The sequence below is a fragment of the Nelumbo nucifera genome, chromosome 4 (genome assembly GCF_055504915.1).
Source record: "Nelumbo nucifera cultivar China Antique chromosome 4, China Antique-T2T, whole genome shotgun sequence".
Taxonomy (NCBI): domain Eukaryota; kingdom Viridiplantae; phylum Streptophyta; class Magnoliopsida; order Proteales; family Nelumbonaceae; genus Nelumbo; species Nelumbo nucifera.
This window is the reverse complement of record NC_142652.1, coordinates 10,878,180-10,903,711: the sequence shown is the minus strand read 5'-3', so window position 1 is coordinate 10,903,711 and position 25,532 is coordinate 10,878,180. Positions and strand designations below refer to the sequence as shown.

At 39.2% G+C, this 25,532-nt stretch overlaps 1 protein-coding gene across 6 annotated transcripts in view; it reads right to left on the bottom strand.

The window, feature by feature from the left end:
* Positions 1 to 1,000: 1,000 nt before the first annotated feature.
* The window catches only part of PANK2 (pantothenate kinase 2), a 78,449-nt gene continuing 53,917 nt past the window's right edge, over positions 1,001 to 25,532 (bottom strand). For 5 of the 6 annotated variants that reach the window (XM_010244759.3, XM_088902984.1, XM_088902985.1 and 2 more), the window contains 6 exons: positions 24,743 to 24,889; positions 24,493 to 24,651; positions 23,912 to 23,995; positions 4,350 to 4,544; positions 4,083 to 4,154; positions 2,926 to 3,402 (listed from right to left, as the gene is read on the bottom strand). In XM_010244759.3, the coding sequence (XP_010243061.1) occupies positions 3,313 to 3,402; positions 4,083 to 4,154; positions 4,350 to 4,544; positions 23,912 to 23,995; positions 24,493 to 24,651; positions 24,743 to 24,889 (747 nt within the window). In that variant the 3' untranslated portion in view covers positions 2,926 to 3,312. Of the gene's footprint in view, positions 2,164 to 2,925; positions 3,403 to 4,082; positions 4,155 to 4,349; positions 4,545 to 23,911; positions 23,996 to 24,492; positions 24,652 to 24,742; positions 24,890 to 25,532 lie in introns of those variants that run through there. The other variant, XR_016085433.1, reaches the window with a different exon arrangement.

Genomic DNA, 25,532 nt, shown 5'->3' with positions numbered 1-25,532 from the left:
AAATTTGAATTTATTTAAGTATATTAAGTTTTTATTAAATTTAAATTCCTTATGAAATTTAATTAACTATATAAATTTTTATTTTTTAGTGGAACTTAAGTTCTTTTTAAATTAATAAAATTTGAATATAAAACTAATAATTGTTAGATAATTTTGTATTACTTTTATATTAATTTTAAATTGATATTCATTTGTAAGTTATCTTATTCCTTTTATTAATTAAATTCTTTTTATGATATGAATAAAAATATTTTATCAATAATAATAATAAATAATTAATTATTTAACTTACTAAATTATTTTTTATTATGGTTAATAAATTCTTATTATATTCAAATAGAATATTATTTTAAATGGAAGTAGATTGTTTAGCATAATAATATATCATTGAATATCTCAATTTCAATATAATTAATCTTTACTGATAATTTTAGTTTAGTGCAAATATATAGTTAAATTGAAGTTATTTAGATAAAGTTAATGAATTTGATGCAATTTCATGGAGTAATGGAGTAATGGAGAGAGAGAGAGAGAGGCATGAGTTATTAAAGGAGAGAGTTAATGGCATAATTAATGATGAGAGATTATTAAAAGAATTAATAGGAAAGAGGGGAGAGAGAGTTAATGGCGTTTTAATGAGGAGTGTTAAAAGTCTTAAAAGTAATTGGTCACTTGAGTTATTTTAATCAACTTTAAGATTAGAAAATAAAAAAAAAACAGAAAAAAAAGATAGGTGCCTTTGAGAAGAGTTCAAATCTGTGCCCCACGGCCAAGCGCCCCAAAAATGTCCCACACAATGAGAGGTCGCCAACTGTCCTCCCACACGCATTCTCCCCCTTAGCACGTGTGGAGCTAATGGGACGGCCATTAGCTCATCTCGACTCTCGGCTTGGCGCCTGTGCAACCATGCACTCTTCCAATCCAATCTTCTCTGGCACCAATGGTTGTTCCGGCAGATATTACGAACCCGTCCCTCTCATTTCATCTCTCTTTCACATCCTTTGTTTTTTTTTTTTTTTTTTTTGTATTTTTTTTCAATACAAAACACAGACGGAAGGATCACTGGTGACCACCCAACTCATACAACCAGTAGAGCAATGAAATGAATCTACTATCTGTCTCTTTCGTAATTCAGTTTGCAACTGTCAAAGCTCTCATCTCCTACAGAAGCACTTGATCTTATAGTTTCCATACTTCTCTGTTGGTAAGTTCTTGCGCAACTGAGAGAAACTCCTCAAAATCTGCTCTGGTAGGATGGAGCAAGCCCAATTGGAAGACCCTGGAGCAGCAATTCCAGCTCCGCTTTTTCAGCTAACCTTGTGCCTAAAAAGAAGCTGACACTATTTGCCATTTGCCTTGCAACTCTTGAAAAAAGCAGCCAGTGGAGCGGGAGCCTTAGCTTTCATCTGGGCAACTGTTGTTCTTCTGGGTGGTTTTGCTATCAAACTAGGCAAGATGGATTTCTAGTTCGTCACCACCATTGTCTTAATCAAGGGAACCAGGATTTTCAGCCGAAGTCGTGAACTTGAATGGCAACATCAGTCTACCTAGATACTGAAATCCAACTCCCACTTGTTCGAACTGTAAAAGCGGTTTTCCATCCAATTACCTCAATCGGGCTATATAGTCACCACAACCGACATGTGAAAGAGAGATTCAATATGGCAAAACCCAACAATCGGGTTGTGCAGAAGTTCCCATCACGGATATGGGCAACATCAGATGTCCCCTTGCTTCGCTATGCAGGATGGGTGCTTCTGTTGCGAAACATCAATAAGCTACTCTATTGGCTTCAACTTTTATCAGCCACAACCTGCGCGAGTCTTTCCCTGTTGAGGTTTATTCAACAGGATTACGTTGACTTTAGTGATGGTCCTGACAAGAACCAGAAGCCTGCTCTGAATATTTTCTATGGGTTGGCATCGGTTGAAGATCTGTTGTTTCTAATGGAGAAAGCATACTGGGAGTGAAGAGGTGAACAAGGAGTGCAATTAAGATACTTCTGGAATGGTTTTCTATCGGATCGGGTGGTCGCCGATGGTCCTTCCGTTTGTGTTTTGTATTGAAAAAAAAGTTAAAAAAATAAATGATGTGAGAGAGAGATATGAGATGAGAGGGATGGGTTCGTACCTCCGATACATCTGTCAAAACGGTCGTCAGCGCCTGAGATGATCAGATCGGAGTACAATTGGGTAGAATCCCCCCACCCAAATGGCCCAATAAGCGAAGTGATTGTATACATGTTACATGGTATAGCAGAATATGAGAAGTTTAGACATAGGTTTTGTTTGTCGTATATGATGGGCAAAATCTTGCTGAATTGCGATTTGAATCCAGCTTTTTTGAAAGCGATTTGAATGCTTGAATCTGAATCTGGTAAACCCTTGGCTTCAGCATCCTATCCATGTTTTCCTTTTTTGATAAATATTTCAAAAGAAAGGTTTTTACAAGAGTCCTCCAATTGGAAGACGATTGGTGGCATGTGCATTTTGATCAGAAGGTAGAAAATGGGTTGACTAGGCAAAATCTCATTGAAAACAACCAAAGTACATCTTTGTGCTCCTAGGGCTCAGTTTGGAAGGAGTACAAATGCAAATATATACAGCCTAAATACATACAAAATAATACAAAATATAAGGTTTTGCACTCTACATATTTGCATTTGTACTCCTTCCAAACTCAGCAATGAAAAGTGAAAACCATACCCAATTACTCTAGGATCTGAAGCGAGATGCCACAACCGGACTCCATGCCACTTGGCACGGACTCTTCCTTTTGAGAAACTGTTTTTGGTAACTTTTGCATTGATTCTCAGACAGGTAATACTTCTCACCAGCCAAGACGACAGACAGGGACAGGATGAGCGTTTAAATCATTTCTGGATTTCATTCACCATTCATCTTCAGGATCAAAGATTGCAACAAATTGGGCGAGCTCAATCGACCTTTCTCTATTCAAAACCATTTGAAACTTAAAAAGACTTTTTCATCATTGAACGCTCAGTAAACTGGACGTTACTCTACGATTTATACAACTTCCTTTTGTCCTTCCAATAGTCAATATCTTAAATAACTGTTTCTTATATAACTTTTTAAGATAAATATTGGGTCAAGAAAATGCCAACCTGATTCAATTGGATATTTGGTGCTCCGATTCCCCTCCAATCAGCAATTCCAAGACATAATCCAGCCTAAAGGAGACTTATATCCAACTTTTTACACTGAGAGGTTGTCATTCTGCAAAGTCGTAACTGTTCACCACTCAACTTGAGACATGAAACAAGTAAAATTTTAACTTTGATGACAGGGGCTTTCAAGCAAATGGCTCATATCGGCAGACACAGCTGTATATATTTCCTTTGATCAATTTTTCTGCCAGCCTCTGATTCTTCACCATTGCAAGCTGTCGACAAGAAAAAAGTAGCAGAAAAAAGGGTTTTGTTCCTTCGTTAGAATTATGACTCTTTAAAAGATTCATCATTGATGCATGTCAAACAGCAAAGAACTTGTGTAGTACTCCTGCAACACATCTAGGGTGGTTGCCTTTGGGCCATATCTTCAAAACTAAATGTAAATACCCCTATCAAATTGGTTTAAGTGTGTTGATGGGATTGCATAAATAGAACCAGTACACTCATTGCAGTCTGAACCGGCTCAAAGTAAGAAATTTGATAGATGTCAGGTAAAGCAGATTGTCCTGGGACAGCTTATTTTTCTGGTCAATACCATCTAGTTTTGATCACTATGGTTTGGAACTTGCTATTTGGTGATTATCACAAAGATCCCTTCAAGTTGGTAACTAACCTGATTAGATTAACAATATCATTAATCAATGAGCATTTTCTCAGTAATCAGCCTTAAAATTCTGGCAAATTATATTGCTACAGTTTGTTTTCAATATTCCTAGTGCAATGGAATCTCAGGAATGCCAGTCTCCAATAAACAGAGTATTGCTTTGGCAACATTAAAATTCCTGCAGCAATATACTTTGAATTTTCTTTCCACGATACTGTAAATGAATATGACAGCTCTGGAAATTAGCTTATTAGATTCATCTTGCTATCAGGTACAGTAAAATCTTACCTTTAGAGCATCGCATTTGAAATGAGCATTGAAGTTAGTATGAAGAGCACGACCCATTCCTTCCAAGATTACCTGCAGCATCCAATAATGTCAAAATGCAGGATTTGAGCTCATCTACCATTAAGTTACCATTATTTTCACATTTAGAGCAGTTTCCCAAGGAACAAAGTCAAACCCACCAATTCCCCAGTAAATCCACACTGATAACAAAAGATACTTGAGCAAAGGTTAAGCTGCATAGAATCAGAGGATTGTATTATATCCTACCAGGTCGGCATCTTTTGCAGCAGCAGCTAGCTCTGAGCTGACCTGCCGGAGGTCTATGCATGGACTTCCACACCCATTTTCAACAACCATCAGAGGAACTGATGATGAATTCCCTTTAGAATCATCTTGGACATTTATCATTGCATCTACAAGCAAACCTCCTGCTTCAGCAGCTTTGCGAAGGATATCACAATGCTGCGGAATAGAAGAATGAATGAGCACAAGAATGTTCTAGACTAATGCAGCTCAACACACAAAGAAGAAAAGTGACAGCTTGAAAATAGATCGAGTTTTTCAGATTTTTAACCCAAAATAGCCTCTAAACTTAAAGTAAAAAAAAAAAGAAAAAACCTTGCATCTCTTTAATGACCGCAATAATTTGACACAACAGTTGAACACAGAAACCTATAAAGCCTGCTATGCAGATGAATCAGAAATATTAAAGAAATATAAATGGGGTGTATGGTTTGAAGACAGAAATCAGACTTTCAGTCTATGATTTGGTATTCATTATGTTTAAACTTTATACATTTCTAAATATTTGCATATTTTCTAGATTTGCATCATCACTACTATCTATTTAATAGCTAGTAAAACTACTTTCTTGCTACAGCATCAAAATTTTTTGACATTTCATTCATTACTGGTAATTTCTACACCAAATAAAAAGGAACCCATTAAGCATATATGTGATATTCATACAAGTGTAACAATTCAACGAGGGCCTCTACATGAAAGTGCACTTTTAACCATGGTTCACAATATCCAAGAAATTGGAGAAATATCCTCATTTTGCTAGGTGGTGATACAAAATTTTCTGGGAATTCCTTTTTTTGCAAATATCTCTAATGTTTTGCCAATATGTTGGCAATATTTCAGATTTCATTGATAGACTATATATTTAAGTTTAAAATTTTTTGAATATGATTAAAAACTATTCGACATTTCATTAAAATCATTATAATTTTAAAAATATTTTCCTAAAAGAACCATAGGGAATTGGTGATATTTCAGATTTCATCATTTCATTGACAAGGTTTAAATTTTTAGAATGTTATTAAAAACCTTTTGATATTTTGTTAAAATATTTTCCTAAGCGACCTGTGGGGAATTGGTGATAGGATAATTGGCTTACTATTTTGATATTGTTCACTTACTAAGTCACTATATTCAAAAGAAAAGGTAAAAAAATGCATATAACTACAAAAGAGCTTTCTCAAATTAATCAAAACATATAGTAACAAAAAGAAAAAAAAAGTCAAAATGGCAATTAATTGACATATTTACTGCGTAAAAAGTATAGGAGATGGGAGAAGGGAGAGAAGGGGAAGAAGAAGAAAGGGATTTGTTGAAGAAGAGTGGTGTCACTGTTCACACCCTTAAAATTAAAAAATACATCTTTCTGAAAAATATTACAAGTATGCCCCTACTTGGGCACCCAAATACAAACATATGTGAAAGACAATAATACCCTTTCACATAAATATTCTCAACACTCCCTCTCAATCTGAACATAGATATCTATCATCCCCAACTTGCCTAAATTACTATCATATTTTGACTTGGGAACTCCCTTGGTAAGACAATTAGCAAGTTAGTCTTCTGACCTCACAAAGGGTAAGCATATTTCTCTCGTAGCTATCTTCTCTCTAATGAAATTTTTATCCACTTCAATGTGTTCTGTGGGATCATGCTGGACATGATTATGGGCAATGTTTAAAGCTGCTTGGTTATCACAAGTCTCATTGGGATTTCAGTGTGAACACCCATCTCAATTAATAAGGTTTTTAACCATAACAATTCAGATACCCCAAGGGCCATTGCATGGTATTCTGCCACTGCACTAGAATGGGCAACAATTGGTTGTTTTTTACTTCTCCATGATACCACATTGCCCCCTACCAAAGTACAATAACCAGATGTAGACCTCCTATCATCAACATACCCTACCCAGTTTGCTTCTATATAAGCTTTAATCTTCATATGCCCATGGTAGGAATATGACATTCCCTTACTAGGACATCCCTTCAAATAGGCAAGAATCCTATTGACAACTTGCATATGAGAGGTTCTAGGTTCATGCATATATTGATTCACCACACTAACTGCATAGGATATATCTGGCCTAGTCAAGCACAAGTAAAGAAGGCGACCAACCAATCTTTTATACATTCCTCTATCTGGAAAAGGATCTCTATCAACAACACAGCTTATGGTTGGGGTTAATTGGGGTCTCAACTGGCTTGCACCTTAGTTTTCTAACTTCTTGGAGCAAGTCAAGAACATATTTTCTCTGTGAAATAAAAACTCTTTTCTTTGATCTTGCAACTTAAATTCCCAGGAAGTATTCCTGCAAAATAAAAATTCGTTAATCTCAAATTCAGAAGCAAGAAAGGACTTTAATTGGGTAATTCCTAAAGGGTCATTCCCAGTGACAACAATGTCATCCACATACACTATTAGCATAATCACTCGGTTATCAACTTTCCTTATGAACAAAGTGTGATCAGCTTGAGGTTGAGAAAATCCAATTTTTAACACCACCTTTCTGAATCTGTCAAACCAAGCTCTAGGTGACTGTTTGAGCCCATACAAAGACTTCTTGAGACAGCATACTTTCCCTTACCTATTAGGAAGACTCACTCCTAGAGGTAGGTCCATGTAAACTTCCTCTTGGAGGTCCCCATTAAGGAATGCATTCTTCACATCCATCTGATACAAAGGCTAAGAATAGTGGGTAGCAAGGGACATTATGACTCGGGTAGAATTCATTTTTTCCATAGGAGCAAATTCCTCCTGGTAGTCAATGCCATAGGTCCGAGTATAACCTTTTGTCACCAAACGAGCCTTATATCTCTCAATTGAACCATCAACCTTGTGTTTAATAGTGTACACCCACTTGCATCCAATTGGAATCTTATCCTTGAGAAGGGGAACCATTTCCTAGGTTTGATTTTTTATGAAGGCTTCCATCTCCAAGTTCGTAGCCTCCTTCCATTGAGGTGACTGCATTGCTTTTGCAACACTGTGATGAATGGAAATAAAAGAAATAGCATAAAATATAGGCACAATAGGATGGCGAGAGAGCATCATAAGAAACATAATTAGTAATAGGGTAGTTGATGCATCTCTTTTTTCCCTTTCGAATAGCAATGGGGAGATCAAGGTTAGAGGTACTAATAGGCTCAAAATGAATAAGGGTTGTAGGTTCAAGATTACCTGAGTTTGCGTGATAAGATTATAGTGAACATTCAGCTTCAGGAGTCGCCTTTTTACTTTGCCTAATGAAAAATTGCTGCCAAGATTGAGGCCGACACACAGGAGGAGGAGGAGGTGAAGGGATATTACACGTAGGAGAAGAAGAAGATGGGCATGGGGTTACATGAATAGGAAAAGGAAGACAAGAGGGATTCCGATCTTCACTAACACTCCCCCTTAAGGATTGGGTGATTGAAAGAAAGAAGACTCAAGAAAGGTGACATCTTTAGATACATATCTTCTAGAATGAGGACCAAACCATCAGTATCCCTTCTTGATAGAGGAATAACAAAGAAAGACACACTTTATCGACTTAGGATCAAACTTATGTCTAGAAGGACTCATATCATGAACAAAGCAAACACAACTAAAGACCCTAAGAGGTAAATTGAAAGTTGGTACATCAGGAAAAAGAAGCTAATGAGGGGACTATAGACTAAAAGTTCTAGATAGGAGCCTGTTAATGAGATAAACAACTATTTCAATAGCCTCTCCCCAGGAACAAGTGGGAAGATGCATCTAGAACAATATCCCTCTAGCAACTTCTATCACACATCTATTCTTTCTCTTTGCAATTCCATTTTGTTGTGGAGTATAAATACATGAGCTCTGGTGAATTACTTCTCTTCACGAAAAACCTTCAAATGCTTTTCAAAATATTCTCTGACATTATCTAATCTATATTTTAATCCTCTTCTCAAATTGTGTTTCCACCATATTAAGGAAGCTTTGAACAATTATAGAACTTCATCCTAAGTCTTCATTGAATATAGCCAAGTGTACCGAGTAGTTGTCAATGAAGAGAATAAAATACTTGTATCCACCCATGCAAGTAGTATATGGACCCCAGACATCATTATGTACCAAATGAAAAGCAACTTTGCTTCTACTACTAGTAAAATATGTGGTTCCACATTGCTTTGACAAGTGACAAACTTCACATTGAGGACTCAAATTTGACACTAAATCAAACAAGTTAGGAAATAAGAGTATTATAGAGCCAAAAGACACGTGGCCAAGGCGAAAGTGCCATAATTTCAAAAGACTTAATTTCTCATTTTGACTGGACTCAACCTGGCATAGAAATCTCTGCTCAATAGCTTTGTCAAAAAAGATAGACCCCATCAGCTTCATGCCCACTTCCTCTCCATCCTCAGGTCCTCAAAATTACAATGAGTAGGAAAGAGGTCTGTTAGTGTAGGGGTATTTCTGTCTTTATACTTATGTTGAGGTTGCTGATCTGTAATATTATATTAGAACTAGTGTCCCTCACTTAAATAAGGGCACATGTGTCTTTTCCATTATATTAATAATATAAAACATGTCTGGCCAAATGGGAGAAGAATCTTTTCCCTAATTTGAACCAGACTTTTCTTCTCTCCTTTTCTCCTTTCTCTCTCTCTTTCTTTCTTCTTTCTTCTTCTCTCTTCTTGGCTGTTAGCAGACTAACAAAACTCAAAGGCAGGCCGAATTATAATATGGTATCAGAGCACAACTAAGCAACTCGGATCTGCCCAGATTTCTGTTTTCTGCGCACTCAATCTAGGGTTTTCTCTTGATTTCTCTGCCATCGATTGGAGATAAGGGAAAGGGCTGAAAAGGAGTGGTCGCCCTCTTCCCTTGGAGGTTTCTATGCCTCCAGTTGTGCAGTTCGTGGTCGGTTGCTGTGGTCTCTAAGAAGCTCTCCCCTAATCAATGAAGAGAAGAGGGCTGATTCGTGTGGTGCAGTGGGTGTCTTGTGTGGACTGATTTTCTTCTTGTGTGGTTTGTTTTTCGGGTGATGAGGTAAGAGATTTCTATGCATATTTTTTTTGTTATGCATCAAATAGAAGAATTTTTTAGATCGTATGATGGGATTCCAGACTGTGTCTAGGGTTTATGCTGTTTTTTTTTGTGTGATTCGAAGGGGGAGTGGTTCTCATATAGTGGTGAGATTTCAGGTAGTCGTTCGGTAGGGTTTGTGGTGTAAAGAGTGCAACCTTCAGCACTAACAAGTGCTGAAATCAGTGTGATTAGTGTGATCAAGTAGTGTGCAGTGTGCCGAATTCAGTAATAACAGAATTCAGCAATGGGAGATAACAGTGATAGCAAATCTAATGTGATGATACCTGTTGACTACCTGAATGTTCAAATGACCTCCATTAAACTGAATGGAGAGAATTATGTACCTTGGGCTAAATCTGTAGAAATTTTTCTGAAGGCAAAGAAGAAGGTGAAACACATAAGGGAGGAGAAACCCTCCACTGGTTCTCATGAGTATGAAGACTGGGAACAAGAGGATGCACAAATTATCACGTGGTTATGGAATAGTATGGAACCCAAGATTAGTGTAAATTTCATGTTTCTTGACACTGCCCAAGATGTGTGGGACCATGCTAAGAAGTTGTATTCTGGTCAAGACAATACAACCAGAGTAAATCAGCTGTATCAGGAATACTTTAATCTGCAATAGGGCAATCAGAGTCTTGAGGGGTACTATGCTAGTATGAGAAACATTCGTAATGAGTTGAATGTTTATCACCCCCTCACTTCTGATGTCAAAATTCAGCAACAACCGAGAGAACAACTTGATGTGACTCGATTTTTGGTGGGGCTGAAATCTGAGTATGAACCAGTGCGGGCTCAGATACTAGGAGGGTCAGCTTTCCCTTCCATAGAAGAGGTGTTTGCTCGACTTCGGAGGACTTCCATTGGATCTACTGAGAACTCTAATGTCTCAGATAGATCAGCCTTTGCAGTGTCAAGGGGCCGTGATGTTAGAGGTGGAGCTCGAGGAGATCAATCTGGCCGTGGTGGTAGCAGTGGTCCGGTATATGGCCAGACTGGTGGTGGTGGACCTACATATAACCGTGGTGGTGGTCGTACCGGAGGTAGAGATTCAGGGGGAGCCCGTGGTAGAGGACGTGGCTCGGGTCCGAGGAGATGTACTCATTGTGGTATGGATGGACATACCATTAATTATTTCTATGACTTGCATGGTCCACCCTCAACCTAGGCCAATCATGCCATGACTAGTGACACCAGTTTCAGATAGGAGAATCGTTCAGCTGATCAGATGCCTCCTACATCCATAGATGGTCCCGGGAAGGAGATGGTGAGTGTTCCCCGTGATGAGTATGAGAGGTTTATCTAATCCACATCTCAACAGAACACGACTACTTTCGCACACTCAGGTATGGCTTGTTTGGCATCCACACCCAGTCCCTGGATTATTGACTCTGGAGCCTCCAATTACATGACTGGAACTCCATGTGTCTTTTTCCCTCTCTCATTGCTCAACATTACAATCTGTTACCCTTGCTAATGGTTCCACATCCTCCATTTGTAGTGTTGGTAATGTTGACCTGGACCTTGTATCCCTATCCTCAATTTTGTATGTCCCTAAATTTTCGTTTAACCTTATGTCTGTTAGTAAGCTGACCAAGTCACTTAATTGCTCTATTAATTTTTACTCTTATATGTGTGTTTTTCAGGATCTCAATACGGGGATGAAGATTGGTGGAGGGCATGAAGTTGGTGGATTGTATTATCTTGACGGTGGTGGAAGAACATCAACAACTCTCCAGTCATCTCTCTCCCCTCTCCAGTGGCACTGTCGATTTGGTCATCCTTCGCTGAAAGTTTTGAAATCTTTGGTTCCTTCGTTGAGTCAACTTTCTGTGTTAGATTGTGAGTCGTGTCAGTTGGGGAAACACCATCGTGTTCCCTTTAGTTCTAGGGTTGATAACCGTGTGTCGAGTCATTTTTCTTTGGTTCATTCAGATGTTTGGGGTCCTTATAAAGTGATGTCATACAATGGATATAGATATTTTGTCATTTTTGTTGATGATTTTTCAAGGATGACATGGCTCTATTTAAAGAAAGAAAGAAGTGAATTTTTTACCATCTTCCAGAAATTTTATTCTGAGATTCACAATCAATTTGGTATTCACATTAAATTTTTTCGTTTTGATAATGGCCATGAATATTTATCTTCATCATTTCAAGAATACTTGGATCAACATGGCATTATACATCAGACCTCATGTACCTACACCCCACAACAAAATGGGGTGGCTGAGAGAAAGAATCGTCATCTTTTGGAAACAGCACGATCCCTTATGCATCACATGAATGTTCCCAAACCCTTTTGGAGTGATGCGGTGCTTACTTCTTGCTTCTTGATTAATCGGATGCCCACATCTATCCTTGATGGTCATTCCCCATTTACTACCTTGTTTCCCACCTTGTCTCCGTTTCCTCTTTCTCCTCGGGTTTTTGGGTGTGTTTGCTTCGTCCATAATCTGGGCCCCGGGAAGGACAAGTTAGATGCACGATCCATTAAGTGCATCTTCCTTGGATATTCTCGGATCCAGAAAGGGTATAAGTGTTACCATCCTAGTTCTCGACGTTCCTTTGTGTGTGTTGATGTTACATTCTTTGAGTCTACTCCGTTTTTCTTGGGGTCCGGTGATGCTTCTTCCTCTTCATCACCTCTCCCTCTTCCACTTCCAGTTGTCGATTCTGTTCCCCTTGTCGCAGCCGTGACCAAGTCCTTGCCTCCAGTGCCACCACCTATTGAACGCCCACCCATCCGTCAAGTGTATACACATTGCCCACATGTACCAGCTGCTACTCCTCCGACTCCATCACCGTCGACAAATCCGGCAGTTGTCTCCACACCAGCTCCAAACCCAGTATCTGATCTTCATCTTCCCATTGCCTTGCAGAAAGGTAAACGCACTTGCACCCTTAATCCTATTTCTAATCATGTTTCACTCACTCACCTTTCTGCTTCCCATCGCCAGTTTATCTCTTTGTTATCCTCAGTTGTTGTCCCTAAGGATGTCCAGAAAGCCCTTGCCTCTCCAGGGTGGTGCCGTGCAATGGAAGAACTCTCAACTCTACTTCATAATCATACTTGGGACCTCACCGCTCTTCCTCCTGGGAAACAAGCTGTCGGTTGTAAGTGGGTTTATACTGTTAAGTATTTGCCTGATGGTAGCGTTGAGCGCCTGTAAGCTCGATTGGTTGCAAAAGGGTACTCACAAACCTATGGTATTGACTACACAGAGATCTTCTCCCCAGTTGCTAAGATAAGGTTGGTTCGTGTTGTGATCTCTCTTGCAGCTGCTATGTATGATTGGCCCCTCTATCAGCTTGATATCAAGAATGCTTTTTTGCATGGTGATTTGGTCGAGGAGGTCTACATGGAGCAACCACCAGGGTTTGTTGCTCAGGGGGAGGATGGTAAGGTATGCAAACTAAAGAAGACTATATATGGGCTTAAACAGTCTCCTCGAGCATGGTTTGGTAGGTTTAGTGAGGTGGTAAAGAAGTTTGGTATGAAACAGTGCCAAGTTGATCATTCCGTCTTCAGTCATGACTCCCAGGCAAGAAAAATCCTATTGGTGGTGTATGTAGATGATATTGTTATTACCGGGAATGATAAAATGGGCATTGACAGGTTGAAGAATTTTCTGCAGGAACATTTTCAAACAAAGGACCTTGGTAAATTGAAATATTTCTTGGGGATAGAAGTAGAAAGATCTAAGCATGGTATTAATTTGTGTCAGAGGAAATATGTGCTTGATTTGCTGGAAGAAACAGGTTTGTTAGGTGCTAAACCAACTGAAACACCTATGGAAACAAATACTAGGCTGAGCAGTGATATGGGTGAAGTGTTTGAAGACCCTGGCAGATACCGACGACTTGTAGGTAAACTGAACTACCTAACCATTACTCGGCCAGATATTTCATTTGCAATTAGTGTGGTAAGTCAGTTCATGCAGAAACCTCTGGTTCCTCATTGGGATGCGGTTCTAAGAATTGTGAGGTATTTAAAAGGGGTCCTTGGTCGTGGTTTGATATACAAAAGTGGTGGAAAACTTGAAATAGAAGGGTATACTGATGCTGACTGGGCCGGTTCTATGTCTGATAGGAGGCCTACCACAGGCTATTGCACTTTTCTTGGGGGTAATCTGGTGACATGGAAAAGTAAGAAGCAGACAGTCGTGGCGAGAAGTAGTGCAAAGGCAGAATATAGAGCTATGGCACATACTGCTTGTGAATTAGTGTGGCTAAGGAACCTTCTACAGGAGATAGGATACAACATTAACACTCCAATGAAGCTCTATTGTGACAATCAGGCTGCAGTTCATATTTCTTCTAATTCGGTGTTTCATGAAAGAACCAAGCACATAGAGGTTGACTGTCACTTTGTGAGAGAGAAGGTGCTGAATGGAGTGATAGACACTGCATATGTTAACACAGGGAACCAGTGGACAGACATTTACAAAAGGGTTGAGTCGGGGAAGAGTGGACTACATATGTAACAAGCTGGGATTATATGATATATACTCACTAGCTTGAGGGGGAGTGTTAGTGTAGGGGTATTTCTGTCTTTATACTAATGTTGAGGTTGTTGATCTGTAATATTATATTAGAACTAGTGTCCCTCACTTAAATAAGGGCACATGTGTCTTTTCCATTATATTAATAATATAAAACATGTCTGGCCGAATGGGAGAAGAATCTTTTCCCCAATTCGAACCAGACTTTTCTTCTCTCCTTTTCTCCTCCTTTCTCTCTCTCTTTCTTTCTTCTTTCTTCTTCTCTCTTCTTGGCTGTTAGCAGATTAACAGAACTCAAAGGCAGGCCGAATTATAATAAGGTCATAGAACAATTATGGGATTTTGTAAGAGAACTAACAAAAAGTAAGTTTTTATGTAGTTGAGGTAAATTGGAGTCTAAGATCCATCAGCAACTGTAATCTTACCCTTCCTTGGAGCAAACTTGTATGAAGTGAAAACTTGAAGGTACCAATCATATGAGCACTAGCCTCAAAGTCAACAATCCAAGAGCTATCCAGGGATGGAGAACAAGCAAGTGTAGTACCTGTTTTAGCAAAGGCAGTGGAGGCATTACTAGACCCAATAGAAGTGGATGTCCCACTCTTTTCCAAATGCATCAAGAAACTCCAAAATTTATCCATTACATCAAAGGAGTCATGAGGAGAGGGTGGACTTCCAGAGGGATGAACATCACCACCAACAGTGGCCAACTGGGCATTACCCTTTTTCCAAGATTTATACATTTCAAGCTTCAAGTGTGGATTCAATTTCCAACATTTGTCCTTTGTATGTTTGGGTCTTTTACAATACTCAAAAATTACTTCAGCCCTTTCTTTGGCTATGTACTTGTACTTTGCTTAGGTTTAGAACCCAAAAATGCTGAATGGGCAGTTACAAGAGGTTGCATCATAGAAGCCCTCCTACTCTCCTATCCTTGCACTAGCACTAAGAATATGCTGCCTAGTAAACTCAAATTCAGGATTCAACCCGGCCAAGAAATCAAAGACTTTGTTCTTCTCAATATACTTCTTGTACTGCTCACCATCTTCAGGATCCTTCCATTCCAAGGCCTTCAAGTGATCCACTTCTTCCCAAAGTGGTTGTAGAGAAGAGAAATACATGGTCATTGTCCTCTCCCCCTAACACATACTACAAGCCTCTCTCCAAAGCTGATATACTCTAGTTGTATTTCTTATTTGGGAATAGGCAATAGTAACTTTGTCCCAAATATCCTTGGCAGTAGAGAGAAACATGTAGTTATGAGCTATATGAGGTTGCATAGAACAAACCAGCCAAGACATTACCAATGAATTTTCTTGCTCCCACTTGGGGAAACTTTGGGTCTTCAGGTTTCAGCTTCACTTCCTTGCCTATAAGAATCCCATCTTACCTCTCCCTCCTTCCTTGTAATAAACATCTTACATCTCCCTCCAATGGTAAGCTTTGTAAATTGAGACCATTCCAAAAAATTGGTTCTGTCAAACTTTATGGTGGGTGGTTATCATGCCACTAGCAGTGTTGAGATTTCTAGGAAACATTACAAAAACAATCTGACTGACTTAGACAACTCCATCTCTCACAATCTTATTTCTTGACAGCCCAACAACACTCCAACAATCAACTGGCACACACGACCCAAATATACAGGTCTAATCTTGGCTGAGACCCAAAAAGGAGGCCAAAAACAGGCTGTCGACAAAATAGGAAGAGAAAAAAATTTTCCCAAAAATTATCTAGGGCTCAGAAAAATGTGAAACAACTTCCTAACATTCCAGACCTTTGAAATGACCCAAGAGCATTAGGTTCCATGCAAATAAAATATTTTAAATGTGCAAAAAAACTCCAAACATCATATCTGCATTTTCTGCAAATTTTGGTCCAAAAAACAAAGAAAAAATCATAAAGGCTTCAAATGGATGTAAAAATCATACAAAAAAAAAAAAAACTAAAATCAGGGCGCATCCAACAGTATAAGTTTCAAGAGTTGCTGCCGCCTATACGAATTGTTGATGTCATTTGGCGGCGGTTTGACGTTAGCAGGCCTTCTTGGGTACGGCACTCAGCAGAAAGAGCATTCCCAAGATCCTTGAGGAGCTCTGTTCAAGGCACTTTCAACAGGTGAACACAGGTCCTGTTTCCCCTTCAAGAAAATCTGGTGCAAACACATCCCCCTTCTAGAGTGTGTTTCTTTATATGGGAGACATGTCTACAGAGAATAAATACATGTGACCTCCTTCAGAAGAAAAGTCTGGGAAGACTTTACATTTCTCCTCATGCTTGCTGTTTGTGCCTGCAAGATGGAGAAACAGCTGACCACCTTCTTATTCATTGTAAATTCACTCGAAATGTCCGACTGCATTTCTTAAATCTGATAGGGTACCATTGGGTCAACCCAGAACATATTCAAGACTTAGTTCATCAGTGGCAAGGCTGTGGCCTAAGCAAAAGAGGCAAAGCATACTGGCAAATGGTGTTACATGCAGTTATGTGGGGTGTCTGGGAAGATAAAAACAATCTAGAAGAGTTACTTTCAGACATCACCTATCACTGTAACTTTTGGGCTGCTAATTCGGAGCTATTCCAAGATCTCTCAATCAATGACTTTAACAGAAACTTGCAAACTTTTCTCTTCCTCCCTCATTCCACTCAAATTCCCTTAAGACATCCAGTTTCACTCAGTGAAGGTGGAATGTTGTTACATTTTGATGGGAGTCCTGCAGGCAATCCAGGGTTTGTTGGAATAGGGGGATTCTTAAGGAATGAAAGAGGTAACTGTAGAGAAGATGGGCTGAATGGCCCATAGGCTGTTTATTCTTTCTTGTTATTTATGTTTTTCTGTAATGGGCCTTATTCTGGGCCCATCCTGTCTATATTAAGTTCTTTGTAAATTCTTGCCCAACTAAGGGCTTCCTTGTAATTATTCAAACCTATCTTAATAAAATAGTGTTAGGGTGCTGAGAGAGAGTAGGTTTGAAACTCTCATTCTCAAACCCTCATTGCCGAACTCTCAAGCTCTCATCTCTTCAGTTTTCTTCATGGTATCAGAGCAGGCCTGAACTTCAATATTCTAGGGCTGGAAGCTTAGGCTCGTGTTGCTTGATTCTTGGAGGTCATTGGAAGTGCCCAAGACTAGAATCTCTTGGAGAAGTGGTTCGGTGACCAGGAAGAATCAGAGAAAAAAAGGAAGGGGAACAGCTCGGTTCTGGTTTGAAGCTCGAAACTGTAAGTTGTGCTCAGATTTCTGGGTTATTTTCTGATGTGTTTGGACTGTTGAAGTGTCCGGAAATTTCTGGTTGTTCTGTACTACTTTCGGCTGTGTTTGGACTGTTGAAGTGTCCGAAAATTTCTGGTTGTTCTGTACTACCTTCGGCTGCCATTGAATCTGGTTTAACCCAGAAATTTCTGGGCTGTTTTCACTCCTTCTTGGACTGTCAAAACTGCCGAAACATCTTTGTAACAAGGCTGTGGATTGTTACTTATTTTTGGCTGTTTTTGGGGGGCTGTACAAACTGTTCTTGAGGCCTTTTTTCTTTTTTTTTTTTGACAGTGGGGTTGTCTCTATTGCCTACACTGTGTTTGTAAAAAGGCATTTTCAGCAATACCAATTGGTATTTACTCTTCTTGGTTATTTCTTTGGTGGTTACCTTGAAGTCCAGATTTGAAAAGGTACTTTGGCTGACTGCTCAGTGCCTAGAAGTTTCTGATTACTTCTTGAAGGCTGAACTCAGTGTATTGCCTTCTTGTGGTCGGCTGAACTCAGTTCTTGCTCGTCCTCATTCAGTATACTTGTAGAAGTCATCTGAAATCATATTTGAAGTGTTTACATGATGTACTCCTCAAAGTTTGAAAACAAAAGTGGTGCCGAATATGGACTGGTTCAGGGGACTCCAAGTGATTCCTTATTGACTGTGACCACAGTTAAACTAGATGGAACTAATTATCTGGCATTGTCACAATCAATAAAGATTTATGTATGTAGTAGAGGAAAGTGGGGGTTCATTTCCGGGAGTAAGAAGGCTCCCCCAGCAGATGATCCATCCTACGAGAAGTGGATGCAAGAAAATTACACTGTCATTGGGTGGCTTGTGAACTCAATGCAGCCACAAATTAGCCAACACTACCTATGGATGAATTCAGCAAAGGAAATTTGGGACAGTGTTGCAGAAACCTATTCCCAAAAACTCAATGTGGCCCGAGCATATAAATTGAGAAGTGATGTAAAGAATTTAAGGCAAGGGGAGAAGCCTCTTGCTGTATATTTCTCAACCCTGAAGTCTCTATGGCAAGAGATTGACCTAATAGAGGCTGTAACTTGGGACACCACCAATGATGCAGAGACCTACAGAAAATTGGTTGAAAGGAACAGGGTATTTGAGTTCTTAACTGGACTAAACCCAGAATATGATATCACAAAACAGAATATTCTTTCCAAGGAGTGTGTCTCATTGTCACAAGCTTATGCATTGGTGAGTAGTGAAGAGAGCAGAAGGGCTGTCCAGGTTCAAGGGGCTGATATTAGTGATCACTTTGCCAATATGGGGGTTAAACCTAAAGGGAATGCTGGAACTTCTGGTGGCACAGGAAAGAAAGAAGTTATATGTACTGCAAGAAGCCGAAGCATACCAAAGACAAGTGCTGGAAACTACATCCTAATCTTGTTCCCATTCGGTTTCAGAAAAAACATGATAGTAAAAGATCAGGAAGTTCAAGTGTAGCTGCCGGGCCAAATAGTGAAGAGATGTCTGCTTCTACACAGTTGGCAGCCATGAGAGCAGAATATGAAAAGTTTGGGAAGATGATCAGTCAGCTGGGTGATGTGACTTCTCCTTCCAACCCTTTAGGAAATTCTGCTTCTTCTGCATTTGCTCATTCAGGTATAAGGGCTTCTGCTAATCATGCTACCACTTCAGGTAATCTCAAGATCCCTTGGATTATTGACTCAGGTGCTTCTAACCATATGACCAATCTTTCTACCTTGTTTGTTTCATATGACTTGCTTCCTGAACGTGATAAAATCACTTTAGCTGATGGTTCACTTGCCCCTATCTCTGGTAAGGGAACCATCAAGGCTACGGATTCCTTGTTCCTACCTTCTGCCCTTCATGTACCTAAACTAAATACAAATTTGTTGCCTGTAAGTAGTTTAACCAAGTCATTAAACTGTTGTGTAACCTTTTTTCCTTCCTACTGTGTTTTTCAGGATCTGGAGTCTCAGAAGGTGATTGGGAGTGGCCATGAGGCGAATGGAATATACCTGCTTGATACTCCGGGACAATGCACTGATCATCTTGGGAATGTTGCTCTCGGATCTGTTTCTTTAGAGTCTGTTAGTCGTATTATGTTGTGTCATCGTCGTTTTGGTCATCTGTCTTTTTCTGCCTTGAGTCATCTATTCCCTGAACTGTTTAAGGGAATTAGTTTGTCCAGTCTTCATTGTGAGTCTTGTGAATTGTCAAAGCATTGTAGAAACAATTATCCTTTGAGCAATAAAAGATCTTCTTTTCCTTTTAATATTGTGCACTCTGATGTGTGGGGGCCTTACCACTTACCCTCCATGGGTGGCTACAAATATTTTATCCTGTTTATTGATGACTTTTCTCGGTTCACTTGGATATTCCTGATGAAATCCCGTGCTGAAGTTCCAAGACTTGTAAGACAATTCCATGAATTTGTTCTATCCCAATTTGATACCAGGATTAAAATTTTCAGATCTGACAATGCAAAAGAATACTTTGAGAAGAACCTATCCTGCTATCTCTCTGACATGGGGGTTATTCATCAAAGCTCATGTGCTAGGACCCCAGAATAGAATGGGGTTGCTGAGAGGAAAAATAGGTATATTGTTGAAGTTGCAAGAAGTATCTTATTTGCCTCACATGTCCCTACAAGGTTTTGGGGTGATGCTGTTCTTATTGCTACCTACCTTATAAACCGTATGCCATCCAGGGTTTTGGGGTTTAAGTCTCCCTTCAATCTCCTTCATCCGAACAAGGACCTTTTTCCTGTTCCTATTCGTGTCTTTGGTTGCACCTGTTATGTACATGTTCCAAGTGTCCAAAGGCATAAATTTGAACCCAAAGCTAAAAAGTGTATCTTCCTTGGTTATTCCCCCACACAGAAGGGTTATTGTTGTTTTGATCCAAAGACTGGCACTCGGTATGTCTCAATGGATGTCACCTTTGATGAGCTTTCCCCCTTTTATGGTTCCTCTCCAGAAGGACATTGTCCACAGGGGGAGGATTTGTCACAGGTGTTTGCTCTTCCTCTTCCTGTCCCTATTGAGTCTCTTGATGTGTCTGCTTCTCCTTCAAATGTATCAAGGGTGGACCAGTCATTCCATTCTACCTGTCCCAGTGTTCTTCCCTCTTTACCTCCTCGTCCTATCCTCAATCCCAAGGTGTCAAAGGCAAAGATCCAGAAATGTGCAGGTTGTTTCTCCTACAATACTTGAGCCTCATACACTTCCAGTCACAGAAGAGACAACAGGTACTGTTTCAGCACCTTTGGAGTCATCCTTCCCTGACCTTGATATTCCCATTGCTGTTAGGAAAGGAAAACGGAAGTGCACTGCACACTGCATTTCCAAGCACCTTTCTTACAGTTTGCTTTCACCTTCATACTTTGCCTCTCTCTCTTCTGTTGCTTCTAACCCTATTCCCAGGTCTGTGTCAGAAGCTCTTAAGATTCCAGAATGGAGGGATGCTATGAGATCTGAAATCGATGCCCTACACAAGAATGACACATGGGAAGTGGTGGATTTGCCTGAAGGGAAGGATCCAGTCGGTTGCAAGTGGGTCTTTAGTATCAAATACCGAGCTGATGGCACCATTGAAAGGTACAAGGCCAGGCTGGTTGCAAAAGGCTATACACAGACATATGAGATTGATTATTTGGAGACCTTTGCACTTGTTGCCAAGATGACATCTGTGAGGGTTCTTCTATCTTTAGCTGCTCACTTTGACTGGCCCCTTTATCAATTGGATGTGAAGAATGCATTTCTGAATGGTGAATTACATGAGGAGGTTTATATGTCTCTTCCTCCAGGGATGTATGGAACTGATATGAAAGGGAAGGTATGCAGGCTGAAGAAATCTCTTTATGGACTAAAACAGTCCCCTAGAGCATGGTTTGAGAGATTTAGAACAACACTTGTTAACTTTGGTTATGTGCAGACACAGTCCGATCATACTCTTTTTGTGAAGAGGAGTGGACTTCTGGCAGTATACCTCATTGTGTATGTAGATGATATTGTAGTGACTGGTAATGATGTTTCAGGAATTCATGATCTAAAATCTTTTCTCCATACAGAGTTTGAGATTAAAGATTTGGGGCAATTGAGATACTTTCTTGGCATAGAAGTGGCTCGATCCAAGGATGGGATTCTTATCTCCCAAAGGAAGTATGTTCTTGACTTGCTCTCTGAAACTAGAAATATGGGTGCTAGACCAGTTGCTACTCCTATTGATGAGTCATAAACTCTCAACCTCAGAAGGGACATTGTTAGAAGACAAAGGAATCTTTCAGAGACTTCTTGGGAAACTTTTGTACCTATGCATGACTCGGCCAGATATTGCATATGCAGTCAGTTGCATTAGCCAATTCATGCATGCTCCCCGAGACACTCATATGGCAGCAGCAGAGAGAATCTTATGTTATTTGAAGGGCTCCCCAGGAAAGGGTATTTTGTTTGCCAAGCATGGTCATATGAAACTTGAAGCCTACACCGATGCTGACTGGGCCGGAAACATTGATGACAGAAGATCTACTTCTGGGTATTGTAGCTTGGTGGCTGGTAATGTTGTTTCTTGGAGAAGCAAGAAACAATCGGTCGTAAGAAACAATCGGTTGTTGCTCGGTCTTCTGCTGAAGCTGAATACAGGGCCATGGCACATGGAGTTTCTGAATTATTATGGCTAAAATCATTGATGGAAGAACTTGGGGTTGAATATGAGAAGCCAATGATGTTGTACTGTGATAATCACGCTGCCATCAACATTGCTCACAACCCAGTGCAACATGATAGAACTAAGCATATTGAAGTTGATCGACACTTCATTAGGGAAAAGGTCTCTTCGGGTGAAGTGTGTCTTCCTTTCATCACATCTGAAGGACAGTTGGCAGATTTTCTCACCAAAGGCATTCCCAAGGCAAAACTTCAGCATGTTACCAGCAAGCTTGGCATGATTGACATCTATGCTCAGCTTGAGGGGGAGTGTAGAGAAGATGGGCCGAATGGCCCATAGGCTGTTTATTCTTTCTTGTTATTTATGTTTTTCTATAATGGGCCTTATTCTGGGCCCATCCTGTCTATATTAAGTTCTTTGTAAATTCTTGCCCAACTAAGGGCCTCCTTGTAATTATTCAAACCTATCTTAATAAAAATAGTGTTAGGGTATTGAGAGAGAGTAGGTTCGGAACTCTCATTCTCAAACCCTCATTGCCGAACTCTCAAGCTCTCCTCTCTTCAGTTTTCTTCAGTAACATTTGTTGGGTTTATAGTGGACCAATCGGTTTCACTGACTCAACTAAGGCTGAAGTGTTGGCTGCTCTCATTGGAATCAAAATAGCTAAAAGTTTGGGTATTTAGAATCTTTCCATCGTAGGGGACTCAGCAAATGCCATCAAATGGTTAAGGGACAATGAAGGGGGTCCTTGGAGGTTAAGCCATTATTTGGCAGAAGCAAAGGATTCCCTAGATAGTTTAAATGCAAACCTGTTTTGGATTCCAAGGGAACTCAATCCTATTGCAGATGGCTTAGCTAAATTGAGTGCTTGCTTAGAAAATCTGTATAGTACATCCTCTCATGTACTACTTTTTATTTTAATGAAATCTGGTTAAACGTTTCTCAAAAAAGAAGATCCTTGAGGTGCTCTGATACCAAATAGAAAGTATAGGATATGGGATAAGAGAGAGAAGAGGAAGAAGAAAGAGATTTGTTGAAGAAGAGTGGTGTGTCATTGTTCACACCCTCAAAACTAAAAAATTATATCTTTCTGAAAAATATTACAAGTATGCCCCTACTTGGACGCCCAAATATAAAAAGACAATAATACCCTTTCACATAAATATTCTCAACATAATGAAGAGAAGATAGTTCAAAGACTAAAAGGGAGAAAAAGAGAAAGATACCAGTAAAGTCTCAATTTTCTCATATTTGATTCATATAGTTCTTTGCTATGGTTTTTTGAGCCATAAATGTGTAATTATACTTATTCTAATGATTCCTTGAAGGTTTAATAATTAAGCCCATGTTTCCAGAAGTCTTTCCTGATTTTTTAGATTTTCCAAAGATCTTAGCGAAAAATCTCCGAAATTTCTTCATCTTTACATGGTAAAATGTCCATCAATATTGAAATTGTGAACCATGCTTTTGACAAGTCGATTGGTCTTAGATGGGACTTGTATGGTCATGCCAATCCAGGATAGGGTATGGGTGTGAAGTGTTGAGTTGGGCCTAATTGTTTTTTATTCTTATTTTAAGCTATTTAGTTAGGAAGTTGTTGGGCTTTAGGCCCATTAGTTTATGTTTTTAAGTTGTGACTGTTCAGCCACATTAGTAGCCACCCTACTAAGGGCATCCTTGTAATATCTCATCCTTTAAGTTAAGTATAAATATAATGAGGGGTTGGCGGCTAGGGTTAATTTAAGAATCCTGGTTGACTTCCTACTCTTTTCTCCCTCTCTTTTCCTCTCTACTACTGAAATCTTTATCTTCCTCCCCTTTCCTTTCACAAGAAATTCAACTAAATCTACAATCAGTGATTTCTACTTGAAGTATATTACAATCTGATGATACCAAAACATCCCCCTATGTGAGGGGTCCTCAACAAATCAATCCTTTGTACATTTTAATACTTAGATCTCATTTTGTGCTGATAATCCTGTCAATACACATCTGACAAAAATATGTTTTAATAGATACTGAAATATTAGATAAAGAGGAAAAACAAGTAACTCTTTATTCCACAAACCTTGGCAGCCTCAGCTACAATTTCAGGAAGTTCCATTGCAGTTACATCATTTAGTGCAGGAAGGGAGTTTGCAATCAGAACAACCTGATCAAATTTGTACACGTGTCTGTTACTTAAGCAATTTTCCTGATAATAATACAAGAAAAAATAAATTGCAGAAGAAATGAAACCTACAAGGCATGGTGGACTTTATAACCTTTGAGCACCAAACCATCAGAAAGTGCAAATCCTCGAAAAAAATGATACAATTCCCAAGGTTTGGTGAAATTTCAGATTGGATGGATTGAAATGACATTATAATGATTGTTTCTGGACGTGGCAATGGTGAGATTGGAAGAAAACAATTAGTCTATAGGACACGTTTTATATAAAGATGGATGAGTCTATATACTAACAGCTCTTTAGTATATAGCCTATTTCATGTTTAATAACTGTATGTCTCAGGCAAGTGGGGCAGGACATGTACCAAACAATGAGTTCTAAAAGTTAGTCCCAACACAAAGATTCTAAACAAGGTTGTAGAAGACAATACCAAAAGTGAAGATTCTAGACCTTGTTTAGTAACCATCAAAAAAATTTACCTCTGTACCACGGCGAAGCAGTTCCCGTGCCAGTGGAAGCATCCCAAGAACAATGTCAGCACCTGAATTGTCCACAAACAGCAATGCTCTTCTATGTGGCCTAGGGTTCTTCTCTCCAGAACCCAGCATTCTCTCCTTAAAGATGTCATAATCATCCACCTGAAAGCAAGAAAAGCTAATTATCAGGTACAGAAAATCTCTTGGAAAAATGGACTCCTAATGCTACAGTTATACATTTTGCTTCACTTGCCTGCCAAGGCCGTTGCATCTTTTTGCGACTCATTCGATATATTTCAATGATGGTCCCTTTGTGATAAAGATCCACACAGGCACGAGAACCCCAATCAAAGATATTTGCTGCAAGTACACCTTCAATTAGGGCTAGCAGTCTTGTCTCCTATAAATTAGAAAAGATATTAATAATTAGCATAATGTGGGAAACATTAAGAATAGTTATAACAGAAACAATTACCTAATTAAGCTATGTACTCAACCACTACTATAGTCACTTTTGTTCATCAAGTAACACAGGTTGCAAAAATAAAATACAGAAAACAAATGAAAATAACAAAAATGTATTTAAGTTACACAAAATAAGTTTTTCGTAGAAAGGTATGTATGAATAAGGACTTCCTGGAAAACATAGTCCTCCCTCCAATACTTTCTCCTGGCATTTGTTACATTGTCTTGCAAACTTGCATTGGAATCTTCAGAGAAATAACCTTCTTAATCAAGGTCAATCCTTTATCATAGGACATTCTACATGTAATTTTATAAGCTAAATCATCTGGAAATCACTATATGATGAAGCAGGAGAATAGTTCTTCTGCATCGAGCATCGGGAGATTGTAGTCAATAATATAATTTCCACCGACAATGAAAATTTTGTCATTATTATGATACTGGCTGAAAATTTACAGTAATATTTTTTCTTTTTGAGAAAAGGTAAAGTAGATAGTTTGTTGAACAAAAGAAGCAAATGATACAACAATTACAGTAATAATTCCATTATCTTACATCTGGAATCCAAGCCATTGTCT